General features: G+C 57.7%; 1 protein-coding gene across 1 annotated transcript in view; it reads right to left on the bottom strand.

The window, feature by feature from the left end:
• BAZ1B (bromodomain adjacent to zinc finger domain 1B) overlaps window positions 1–11,544 on the bottom strand; it is a 50,847-nt gene continuing 39,303 nt past the window's right edge. Inside the window, exons 14-19 of the mRNA XM_075439895.1 lie at window positions 10,442–10,589; window positions 8,730–8,877; window positions 7,038–7,156; window positions 4,210–4,361; window positions 2,489–2,592; window positions 1–2,014 (exon numbers count right to left, since the gene is read on the bottom strand). Coding sequence (XP_075296010.1) covers window positions 1,648–2,014; window positions 2,489–2,592; window positions 4,210–4,361; window positions 7,038–7,156; window positions 8,730–8,877; window positions 10,442–10,589 — 1,038 coding nt within the window. The 3' untranslated portion in view covers window positions 1–1,647. The remainder of the gene's footprint in view (window positions 2,015–2,488; window positions 2,593–4,209; window positions 4,362–7,037; window positions 7,157–8,729; window positions 8,878–10,441; window positions 10,590–11,544) is intronic.

The following is an 11,544-nucleotide window of genomic DNA, read 5'->3' as shown; positions in this document are numbered from 1 at the left end:
ACATTTATTTTTATAAAACATACAGTTCCAAAGGTGTCACCGTGGAGGACCTGCAGAAAACGCTCTCTGTGCCCGGGACAGACCCGCGCCTCTGCTGGGATGTGTGAGACACAAGCGTCAGTGCTATTCCGTGGGGCAGGGAGCTGAGCCCAGGGGAAGAGGCTGGAAACCTGCCGGGTCCCCGCCGCCACCGACAGCCCAGAACCAAAACAAATGGTTTTAAAAAAAAAAAAAAAAACCCAAAAAACTAAAAAGTTCACAAAACTAGGCCGCAATTTTTCAGTCGATGATGCTGTTCTCGAAGGACGGGAGCTGCAGCAGCTGCTTTTGCTTTTTCTGGTACGAAACCAGGACAGAGCAGCCCTGCGCCCGGCGCGCTCCGTGTTCCTTCTGTAATTAAAAAGTTCAAGCCCTGATTGTAGGATCGAAACGTGGCATGATGGAGAGGTGAGGAAAAAAATACATCCCTTTCTTGGGGAAAAGTCAGCACGGGGGGCGGCGGGGCCCGCTGCGGGGCCGTGGCAGAGCGGGCCGGCAGCCGGGCCGGAGGGTCCTGGCTGCGCTGGGGAAGGGGTTCCTGTGAAACACGGCCAGAGCGGGGCTGGAGAGGGACGGGGAGACCCTCCGCCAGCGCGTCCCCCCGTGTAACTCCAGCTACGGGTGGGAAAAGGAGTTTTAAAGAGGGGGGGAAAAAAATATAAAGCAACCACGATTTCATAGAAACTGTACATGTGCCAAAGCGAGACAACGGTATCTTACAGGTGGTCTTTGTACAAGGTCACAGCTAGAAACAAGCCACTTTGAACTAGAAAATTAATTTAAAAAGTTACACGGAACGAGTTCCTGCTGCTCCCCTTGCCCCGGAGCTCCCCACAGAAACCCAGGCTCTGCGGCAGGCTTCTGGCGCTCGGCTCGCCCGCAGGGCCGTGCCGTCCGGGGAGCCGGGCCGGCCGCTGCCGCGCGTCCGCCGGGAGAGCCGGGCTCGGGAGAAGCCTCCTGGGAGCGCAACCTCCAGAGAGGGCTCCAGAGAAGGGAGAGGGGAGAAGCCAGAGCACCTCGAAGCCAACTGTGTCAGGATGCTGGTGAAAGCCGTGTCTCCATACAAGTAAGTGCTTGCTCGCCCTGCGCAGCCCGTCACGGGGGGCTCACAACCAACACCATATAAATATATACATACAAGACCTCGCGGCCCATCGGCCTGCTCGCACCCAGTCCTTCCACGAAGCAACACGATCCCTCCCTGCCCCAGCTCAGCGGTCTCCCAGCACAGGCAGAGCTCCCGCCGCGCTCCGGCTGCCCGCGGAGGGGAGAAGTGGCTCGGCCCAAGAAGCCGACGGCGCCCAAGCCGGAGCGGGCTGCGTGCTCCCCTGCCCGGCCGGGCTCTGGCCCCCTGCCCTCCCACCTTCCCCTCCGGACAGACCCGTGAGAGCTTTGCAGGAAGCAGTACGTCATCTCTGCTCGTTCAATGGATGACCAAATACTCGAGGAAATTGCAGAAAAATTAAAACCAGGACAGGCCAAAGGGAAGGCTGGATTAATGGAGAAGTGCTTGCTGCTTCCCAGCTCCCTCCGGACAACCCATCCTGCTGCCCGGCAGCACCAGAAGGCCCGCTCCAGCTCTGGCTCTCCCCCTGGTCTCCCCATCCCTCATTTCTTCCTCTTCCGTCCCCGGGAATGTTCAAGGGGCTCTGACTCGCTGTCCCCTTCCTGCTCCTCCAGTCCCTGGCACCTGGCAGAGAGCTTCCTGCGTCTCCTGCGTGCATACGTGTGGCCGGGCAGGTGCTTGTGCACCATGTCGATCAAACACTGTTCCGTCTTCTCCAGGCACGACAGGACGTGACTCTTGTTCTGGTTGTAGTGCTCGGCGTTGGCGAACACCTGCTTGATGTCAGAGAGGAACTCCTGCACCGAGCGGTAGCTGCCACAGGAGCACTTGCTCTGCATAGTCTGGAAGTCCATAGGGCTGCTGATGACCTCGAAGTAATCTTCGGCCTCCTCCGTGGTCACCGGCTCCCTGCCGAACGAAGAGCCCCAGAGACAGGAGGGAAATGAGGGCCCTGGCCGCAGGCAGCACAGACCAAGCACCACCCACACCCCAGCGCTCGAGCGAGCGGCACCCTGACCCGCACCCTGCCCCAGCCCAGGCAGCACCGCGGATGTGCCAGCCCCACGGCGCGGTGACGGCGAGGACAGCGGCTTGGCCTTCGTCCCAGGGAGCAGGTCCGGGCCTGGGGACCGGCCCACGGCAGGCACGGCCACCTTCGCTCAGCCGCACCACTGCAGACCCCCACCCTAGCCCACCCCCCGCCATTCCACCACCTCAGCAGGGCCCCACGTCCTCAGAGGACAGAGCACGGTGGTTTCTCCTCAGGCAGCTTCACTCCCTCCCTTCCCGTCCGCAGGCTGGGCTCGCAGGCAGCACGCAGCTCTGGCAGCGCGGCCGGGCCGCCCCGACGCGCTCGGCGAGCAGACGACCGCCTGCCCTCACCTGAAGGGCCAGCTGAAGCGGTACTTGATCAGCTTGCTGAGGATTTCCTCACACTTCTGCAGCTCGAGGTTCTGGCGACGCGCCGTCCGCCTCGTTTGCAGGACCTGCCCACACAGAGATGCTGTTAACGGGAGGGGACCGCGACGCGCTTTCGCGCTCAGCGAACAGTTCTGCAGCCAAAGCAGCTGGTTCTTAGCTGAGCTTTTCTTCTCACTCCTCTCGCTCACGAGCTGCTGTCTCAGGGGGTGCAGAAACGAAGTTTGAGCCTTTCAGATGCAGCCACCCCCCACAACAAACCAGCGGCAAACGGCTCTGCCGCGGGACCTTCGAGCGAGACCTGCAGCGGCCGCCCGCGTCGCAGAGCAGGAGCCCCGTGCAGAAGCGCCGCTGGAATCGCTCCCGAGCAGCCCACCTTCCCTGGGGGGTCAGCAAGCTTCTTCAAGACGGGTTCAAAGACAGCACGGTCAAACCAAGCAGCCAGAGAATCAACGGCGGCAGAAGGAGAGCGTGGATTCCCTCGCCCTGCCTCCTCCGAGCCCCTGGCAGACCGCACGCCAGGGCAGAGGGGGAAAGCACTCGTGCTGCCGCACGGATGGTGCAGAGCCAACCACGCCATTTTGAATGCCAAAGCGCAGCTGCTGCCTCGAGCGCTGCCGTCCCGTCCGCAGCCACCGCCCCGGGGACATCCCCTCGGCTCGGGGCGCGCGGCTCGCGAGGCACCGCTGCTCAGGGCACGCCAGGCGGCGGGAAGGCTCCCCAGGACCCAGGATGGGGCACTACTCCCGAGCCAGCCTGGGCCCCTCCCCAGGCCAACAGTAAGAGTGTCCTTGCAGAGTCCTCCTCCCCCCACCAGTGTTTTGTCAGAGACCACGACCCAGCTGCTCCAGTAGGACCTTCCCCACTTGGACACCCCTCTAAGCGGGCTGTGGCAGCCCACGCTGGGCTTGCTGGTTTGGCTGCCCTCCAGCCTAACGCTACATGGACGCTGCAGATCCACCAGCCAGCCCACCCACGTCCCCACGAGAAGCAGCGAGCCCAGAGACCACGATCAAGACCGCTCCAGACAAGTGACAGCATACACCAGCGGTACTGGTGCTGGTCAGTGGGCAGACGGCAGGTCCAGCAGAGGCTTATGACGGGGCCAGGGTATCCTCACGTATCGCCGGTGGCGTGTCCCTCCCCACGACGAACAGCACAGCACCCCGCAGCTCCCCCCCGCCGCACACGCACGCGCCCACCCGTCAGACTGCTCTGTTCAGGAGCACAAGGTTTTATTCTTTAAATGTCAAGTGAAACCTAAACCAGCCAAACGATGTCCCGGAGGTTGGGGAGTGACCACACGGACAACAACTGCCAGAAAACGGCCAAGGCTGAGGAGCAAGGGTCCAACATTGCTGGCATTCCCTGTCCGCCCAGGACCCCCTCGGTCCCCCCACCTCTCGGCAGAGACACATGGGTGCTATTTAAAACCCTTTAGCAAGCTGCAGGCCGCCTGCTACTCGAGGGGGACAATGTGTGAACGTGGCTGTGGAAAGATGCCTGGCATATCTGCGCTCCGTTTGCGCCGGGGCCTTGCGGACGCGCCTGCTTTGTCCGCCCACCCCCAGGCTGGGCTTCGCAGCGCGGCCCGGGCCGTTTCTGTGGGCCGGGGAGGGAGCGCGACACCTGCTCCGCGCACGGCTCCCGCCCGAGCAGCCCCCGGGGAGCGGTTTGGCTCTTACCAGCTCGTCAATGTCTGCGCCGTTGACAGCTGCGGCCCGCTGCCGGGGTCCCCGGGCAGGGTGCAGCGACTGCTTCTTCCTCTGGTGCCTTCCCTGCCTCAAGGAGTACATGGCTGCGCTCTGCTTGCCGCGGGCCGCCCTTCGGGGTCTCACTGAAACACACAAGCCGTGGGCTTAGAGGAAGGGGTTAAGCTGGAAGCGGAGATCACAAGCCCCCGGCCCAGCCGCCCGCACCAGGCGGACAGAATCACAGAGTCCCAGCACGGTGGGGGTTGGCAGGGCCCTCTGTGGGTCCCCCAGCCCAGCCCCCTGCCCAAGCAGGGTCACCCAGAGCAGGCTGCACAGCACCGCGTCCAGGTGGGGCTGGAATATCTCCAGAGAAGGAGACTCCACAGCCTCCCTGGGCAGCCTGGGCCAGGGCTCCGTCACCCTCAGAGGGAAGAAGTTCTTCCTCGGGTTCAGCTGGAGCTTCCTCAGCTTCAGTTTGTGCCCGTTGCCCCTTGTCCTGTCGCTGGGCAGCACTGAACAGAGTCTGGCCCCGTCCTCCTGACCCCCACCCTGCAGATATTTAGAGGCATTTATATGGTATTTAGAGACCCTCACTCACAGCGCAGAGGAGCCAGCCGACGGCACCGACCCGGCTTCTTGTGAGCCTGTGCTCACCTCAGCCGTGCTCTCGATGCCCTCTCCAGACGAGCTACGTGGGGCATCGCCTCCTGCCCAAAACCAGGCCGCTACCGTCTGGCAACAGCCTTCTGCTGAAGGGTGGTCACACGTGCCAGCTGACCGCACTGGCAGCTCCTCAAGCTGCGAGGGAGACCTGGGAGCTTCCAGCTCCTCTGCGGCAGGCGAGGCTTGCCCGGGGCTGTAACACAAAGCCCCTCTACCTGCAGAACCAAGTGCCCAGACCCTGACACATCCAAGCCCCTGAACTTGAGGGAGGGCAGGGCAAGTACTGCACGAACAGTTGTCTCAAACCTAGCCGCACCGTCCTTTCTGAAAGCACCGGCAGCAGAAACCTGCAGCTTCCCTGCTTTCCCGCTGCCCCCCTGCTCCTCACCGGTCCGGGTGCTTCTCCAGGCATTGCCCCCGCAGCGGGTGAGCCAGCTGCCAACCCCCTGAAATGGAACTGTGCACCGGGGCAGTGTCGAGTTACTGCAGCCGGGAGCTGCTCCGAAACAATGGGATTTCCTTCCCCAAGAGGGGGGCTGCGGCGCTACACCCCACCCAAGGGCACTTGCCCGTTCGTTGGTCTGCCTGTCAGAGCTCCACTCTGATGGAAACGCAAGCGTGCTGACGCACACCCCGTCTTCAGCTTCTCCTGCGATCCTTCTGTATCAGGAGCATGCGCTGGTCGCCCTCCCCAGCCAAGCTCCCTCCACCTGGTCACAAGCGCCCGAGCGAGCTGCACCCGGCGCGCTGCGGCCCTTCGTCTGTGGCCTCTGATCCAGCCCCGCGCAGTAAATCACCCTGCCGGCCCCCGCGGGAGGAGCGCGTGCCGGGGCAGCGGGACGGCTGCCTGCTGTCGCTCTGCTGCGGGGTCAAGCGCGCGGCACGTGCTGAACGTCTGACAATCCCGCATTCTAGGTTATATCCCTCAGGATAATCGCCGTGAGGATTAATGGGACTTCTCTACTAAAACAAAAGTTTTCCACAGTGACCTTTCCATGTTAATGCTCTTTAAGACCAGGGGTTGCATTTAGCGCTTTATTTTTAGTGACTGCAACCCTCTTTTGCTATTGTTTGGAAACCTTGGCTCAGCTCCTGACTTGGCCACGCAACACAGGCTGAACACACTCCAAGTGTGGACATGGATACGCTGCCCAACAACAAGCAGCGCACACAGCCAGGGTATCAGTGAACACCCCTGAAACCAGAATAAAGCAGGGGAATCAAGACTGGTAGACCTGCACGGAAACCCTTGAAAGAACGTGGGATAATCCTTTGGGTCCCAGTGTTCGGACTCTGCCTCCCGCCCTGGTTAAGACACTCTGAAATTAATTTTATGTCAGTCCAGGGCATTTTGACAGAAAGCAAATGCTGGCAGCGTGCCATTCCAAGACTGATCTTTTCAGAGCATCAAGTTGCCCAAAGGAGTCAAATTCCTCTAAAAACAAAGTGGATACACATACTGAGGAGTGGTTAAGTGGAGAAGCAGTCACTGAGGAGTCTAGAAAACACTGTTTCATTCCCCCCAGCTGCCCGGGAATGAGCCTGTTCTGCGTCCCGAGTGGTCTCCGTATACAGCCAAAGGGTGCTGGCAGCCCGGGCCACGCTGCACCTCGAGTACTGTGCCTTCCCCCAGGAATGGGCCGAGGAAGCGCTGGTCTTGCTTGACTCCTAGCCAAATGACTAAAAACCCTGCACTTCAGAGGTTATGAGCTGGTGGGAAGGGAAAAGCAAGGAGAGGGGGTTGTGGTTGAACTCCATCAGCATCTGTTAACAGCATCCAGTTTACCAACAAACCCTGCAGGCGCAGAGGCTGCCAACACCAATAGCTGAGCTGCTGCCTCACCCTGCCCCGCCGCTGACCGCCTCGCAGCACTCCCCCGGGGCTCAGCAGCGTCCCGGGGCAGCAAGCAAGCGCGCACCGCAGCTCCAGTGTTTGCCAGCGCTGACCCTACCACACAGGGACAAGAGCTCGCTCCGGCTCCCCCAGTAACGTACAGCACCGCCGCAGCCCTCCCCTGTGACATCTCCCACTGTTCCCAGGTAAGAACCTGTTCTGTGTGAGGAAAAAATTCAAGTCCCAATAGGGTCAAGAATTTGGACACCAAAGGCAGAGTCTTAATATTTTCTGTTACTTTCCTGCGTGGTCAAAGCCTTACATTTCAGCCCAGCAACTTCATAATCTTCTTCCTCCTCCTCTTCCTCCTCAGCATCTGGTTCATCAGAAGCTTCCTCGCCTTCTTCACCTTCATCTTCAGCAGAATCCTCTGCATAGTTCCTAGAGTAAGGCAGGCAAACACATTTGTTGTACTGCGCATACTGATGCCTGCGCATCGGTGGCCCGGGGCCCTCTGCCCTGCTTGTTCCCAGGCAGAGACCTGCCGACCACCTCCACGTAAAACAAAGACCCAGCCTCAGACTGCAGCAGTCTGCTCTCTTCCAGGAGTATCAAGTTGTAGCTACAGCTAAAAAGGCCCTTCCCAGGCTACTGTCTGAACATCTGGGCTGAGAATCCCCAGCAGCTCAGTCCGTGTGTTTTTGCTGTTCTAGGCACCTTGACCACGCTAGAACAGGTTTTGAGCCTGTGATTGCTGTGCACTTACTCCTCCCCGAGAGGACGCGCTGCTGTTTCACCTGGGACTGCAGGCCTGGCCTCAGGGGTTTCAAAAGGGGAGCTTTTTTGTTTCTGCTAGAGTATTTCCCATGATCTCCTTCCACCGTCACGTGCACCTCGTTTAGTGTTACTCCCAGCTAAGCTTGTATTGATTAGTGAACAGAGCTTCTCACGTGCTGACGTCAGAAGCCACAGGGACCCCCTGCCCAGGACAGCTCTGACTTCTCGCACGTGTCTGTTAAAGGACTCAAACCATCACAAAAACAGGAAAACAAAATGGCATGCACAGGCAAAAGGGGACAGAGGCAAAGCTGCTGCGGGAGTCTCAGTCCTCTGGAGAAGGAGGATCTTGAGCAGTAAAAGGAATAAGAATAAGCTCCCACAGTACAGGCTCCCAGGCTGACAGCTTTTTCCTGCCTGAGCTTGGAAGAAGGAGCAGAAAGCAGGTACCGAGATGGGTGCTACCCCACCTGATGGCTCTCCTCCAGGAGCCGAGCAGCTTGCAGGTGACTCTGCCACACCAAAGGAGCCGCGATCTCAGGCTCCAACAGCTGCCCTGAAGCCCTGTCAAGCGGGTAGGGGCAGCAGAGCCGCCAGCAGCAGAGGACACACATTACAAACGGAAACGTACATCTTGCATATGTTTAATTTCCAGCTTGCAGTTCAAAAAACAACTCAACCCCTCGCTGTCAGGAGGCAACTACTAATTTCTGCTGTGCAGAGCAGCTTTGACTCCTCCTCAAACCATGTTCCCTCTGTAGCCCTACAAGGATTCCTGCCTTGTTAAGGTTTATCAGGCCCGGAATGAGTGGCATTCTGCAGGCTGCTTTTTAGTAGCACAGTAGGGGCTGAGCTGCAGCCTGGAGTTACGGCCGCTCCAACTTGATAAGAACACGATAGTAACTTAGCCCAGGACTGCAGAGCCGCAGTGCCACCAGCTACACTCCCATGAAAAAGCAACCCAACTGGCTGCTCAGGCACAGAAAACAACAGCACGTCTGATTTTGGTTGATGTTTTGTGCATGTTTTCACTGCCAAACCCAAGTTCTTTATTAAAACTCCTGAAGCTGTCATGCGTCAGTACAATACAGGTGCGCTGAAGTCACAGCCTCAAAAAATTGCTTTTCTATTGTTCCAGTGCCCTTGAGTTAATTAGGCTGTTTCAAACCTTTTCAAGGGGCTCTGTTTCAGGCTGGTCTGGCAGGCGGGTGGAAGCACGGCTGGACCGGTCACTCACCTGCCCCGCGAGCTGCGCCTGGCCGTGGACGGCTGACACGCTGGGCACTGCCACTCGCCCTCCGGTATCTCATAGAGCGCCGGCCTCAGGCAGAACAGGTGGAAGGCTTTGTTACACTCGTCGCACAGGATCAGCTTGTCATCCTCACCTAGGAGAGTGCAACTTGCTTGTAACACTGCTGCAGCCTTGCTCAACCTGGGAAGCAGAAGCTGCTGCAGTGCTGGAGGTCAGGACAAAGCAAGAGAAAGATGCAAAGTGCCCTCGGACAGCAGGGACGCTTCCTTCCCGGATCCACCGCTGCAGCGGAAACCAGCAGCATTTAAAAACAAACAAGACAATGCCAAGTCCCTAGCCCTACAAAGATTTCATTTGAGGCAAAGGCAGAAACCTGCCAAATAGGCTCCACCCAGGCTACATCTCAAGCCAAACACAGGGAAAGAGAAATTTGCTGCAAAGATGCCCAAAGGCCTACCAAGAAACTATGAACGCAGCTACACTTCTTCTAACCTCAATCTGGTCCACCTGCACAGCATCTTCTTTCTACTTAAGGTAGCAAGCCTACAAAGAAAATCAGTATGCAGCAGAATGAGTCTCTCCGTGCTTCTCACTGATGCAGGGGAATGGGGACACAGTCCCGAGCCAGCCATGTCATTTACTGAAGAGGAAAAAAGAAACCGCAGAGAGCTTACCAGCATGTCTCTCTCTCTCTAACATCCCAGTTCCTAAATTCTGTGAAACTATAATCTGTTAGTCTCAGGTGAGCCCCCTCTTATATCTGCCTAGAATCCCCTCTCAACAGCAGACAGGACAGTTTTTGCATTGGTTTGGAGTATCCCTGAGGTTCCAAAGTGAAGGAGGACGTTGCACCAGTGCAGCCCTTCTTTCTTGGAAGCGGTGGATGGCACAGCCTTTTGGCCCAGTATTCCCCCCGAGGTCTGTCTGCCCTCATTTCCCACCAGCGTTTCAGCAAATAGAAAGTGAGACAAAAAGCACATGATGAGGCAGAATGTCCCACCGAGCTCTTTCCTCCTGTGGCTTCCACCCAAAAGGAGAGGTCACGGCAGAACACATACTAGCACTCCGTCACTGGTGACACCCCTTCTCCTGCTCCTTCCCTCTCCACCTGCAAGACCCTGCAGCCCTTCACCCCACAGCGCATACAGAGGAGGCAGCCCCTTGTCTCCTGCTCGCTTGCTGCCCCAGCCCTACCAGCTGGCCAGGCTTCCAGCTCATCGGGCGCTTCCACTCCCACGCTAGCCTCAAAGCGGCACCATCCCACCTCGCGCTCTCCCACTCGGCTACAGAGGAATAACCTGCCCAACCTCTCCTTGCTCTTTCCTTCTGTAAGAGATGGGTTTAACTGATGAGCTCAGAGACCATTCCGACTCAAAAATGAAACCAGGGAATGGAGAGCAGCACAAGTGTTCCCAGAAGGATTTGTAGATGACTTGTGTCCAAGTACCCTAAACACCCAGGGGACAGCAGCTCTGCAATGTTCTGCAAGATTGTGTACTGGTTTCGTAAGAATGGTTTATTGGAGTCAGGGTCAAATTCTTCTGTGAGATCAATGCTTCTGACTGGAAATCCTGACATTCAAAACTCAAAATACAGCCAAAGACAGAGTGACAGACTACAAGGGCACGTTGCCTAAGCAGGGCATGGAGAGGTGACAGCGTCCGACTGTTACGCAGGCGTGGGGCAGGAATGCATACCTTTCTTGCGACACACTTTGCATCTGGCATTCTCTGCCGACATATCCCACTTGATACAGGCATCCAGCATCCCGAGCAGCACGTGCATACGGGAGAAGGTCTGGGCCTCACGGATTGCTGTCTTCCACTTCTCCATGGCTGAAGCAACCTGCAGACAGACCTAACAACTTACAACGAAGCACACAGACACAGCTCGCTACAGTCTGACGATGTTTTAACACCCTTTAGCTGGGGCCCTTAACCAAAGCTCAGCTCTGGATTTCTTTCCTTCCATATAGCCTCAGCAGTCCTATTTGTGGTTTATCCATAGCCAGCCTCACTGCATCAGACTTTGTTTGTAACAGTAGAGCCCTTTTGCATTTCACAGCCAGGCTGAAACAACCTATGTGAACTCCACTAAATTCTTGCTCTGAAAGTCTAACCCAAATAATCATCAGGCTAAGCAAATAAAAGGCAGAGGTCTAGGACTGTAAAATGCGGGACGAGATTCAGGAGAGAGCTGGCAGCACCGTGGCGGATGGGAGCAGCCCGTGCCGCCCTCCTGCGGGTCCAGGCCATCGGCGGGACACCCACTCTTGCTGTCCTGGCCCCCCACACTGCCCGGCTGGCAAAGGAGACCCTGACACCAGCCACCACTGACAGGCAAGGCATTTGGAGCCCCACAGATGAAACCAGCCGCCCTCCCGAGACGAGACCACCTCAGCACATGTGAAATCCCAGAGTTCGCTGCAAGTGAGGATGAAAGCATCATCCCCGAGATCTGCACCGCGGCCACTGCCGGCGCCTGCACACAGCGAGCCACACGTGAGATCTCCAGCTCAGCTCTGGGGGTTTAGAAACAGCGTTGTGGTAAATCGGAACTGCACCAGTAGAGTGATCCAGAGCCACCGCATGCTCGGCTCCAGGGTTAATCCTTTGCTTTGCAACAATGAGGTGATGGCCTAGACATGACAGGGACATAATAGGACTCAAGTTAATGATCTTCTACCCCAGGAGAATGAAAAAACAAACAGTGAAGTGTCAGATGGGAAAACCTGAACTCTGCAGCTGACAGCAATTTGGGAGCCAAACAAAACCCAGGATTTCTGCAGAGTTGCACATTC

This window comes from Opisthocomus hoazin, chromosome 20, assembly GCF_030867145.1.
Source record: "Opisthocomus hoazin isolate bOpiHoa1 chromosome 20, bOpiHoa1.hap1, whole genome shotgun sequence".
Classification (NCBI taxonomy): Eukaryota; Metazoa; Chordata; class Aves; order Opisthocomiformes; family Opisthocomidae; genus Opisthocomus; species Opisthocomus hoazin.
Note: the sequence above shows the minus strand (reverse complement) of the source record. Positions and strands in the feature narration are given on the sequence as shown.